The 773-nt window shown below is 70.6% G+C and overlaps 1 protein-coding gene across 1 annotated transcript in view; it reads left to right on the top strand.

The window, feature by feature from the left end:
* The first annotated feature begins 285 nt into the window (after positions 1-285).
* Positions 286-773, top strand: part of LOC104829788 (coronin-1B-like) — a 2348-nt gene continuing 1860 nt past the window's right edge. The window contains 2 exon segments of the mRNA XM_010564243.1: positions 286-523; positions 610-759. Of these exon segments, the coding sequence (XP_010562545.1) occupies positions 323-523; positions 610-759 (351 nt within the window). The 5' untranslated portion in view covers positions 286-322.

Here is a 773-nt window from a genome sequence, read left to right as displayed (position 1 = left end):
GGGGCAGGGCAGGGCAGGGAGGGGTTTGTTTGCCCGGCGGGCACAGGGCAGCCCCGGCTTCCCGATCCCGGGAGGGGCCGAGCCGCCCTTTACCCGGGGCGGGGGACGGGGACGAGCCCCCCCCCCCCCCAGCCCCCCACACCCACAAGGGGGGGAAACCCCAACCCCCCCACCCCAGGGCTGGGTGCCCCGTGCCACCTCCCTTGTCCCTGCCTGGGGACCAGGCTCTAACCCCACATTTTGGGGGTCCCCACCCCACAACCCCCCCCCCAAGGTGTGCTCGGCCCTCGGCGCTGACCCCGGCGCGGGGTACGCCCCAGCCATGTCGTTTCGGAAGGTGGTGCGGCAGAGCAAGTTTCGGCACGTTTTTGGGCAGCCGGTGAAGACGGAGCAGTGCTACGATGACATCCGCGTCTCCCGTGTCACTTGGGACAGCACCTTCTGCGCCGTCAACCCCTCCTTCGTCGCCATCATCGTGGAGGCCAGCGGCGGCGGCGCCTTCCTCGTCCTGCCCCTGCACAAGGTGCTGGCGGCGATACCGGGGTACCGGCGCGGGGAAGGGGTCCACGCTGGCGGGTGACCCCCTTCTCCTTGTCCCTTTGTCCCCAGACCGGGCGCATCGACAAATCGTACCCGACGGTGTGCGGGCACACGGGCCCCGTCCTCGACATCGACTGGTGTCCCCACAACGACCACGTCATCGCCAGCGGTTCGGAAGACTGCACCGTCATGGTGAGGGGAGGGGGCCGGGGAAGGCAGGGGCGGGGATGGGG

Source organism: Haliaeetus leucocephalus, unplaced genomic scaffold, assembly GCF_000737465.1.
Source record: "Haliaeetus leucocephalus isolate CR32 unplaced genomic scaffold, Haliaeetus_leucocephalus-4.0 Scaffold177, whole genome shotgun sequence".
NCBI classification, from domain to species: Eukaryota; Metazoa; Chordata; class Aves; order Accipitriformes; family Accipitridae; genus Haliaeetus; species Haliaeetus leucocephalus.
Note: the sequence above shows the minus strand (reverse complement) of the source record. Positions and strands in the feature narration are given on the sequence as shown.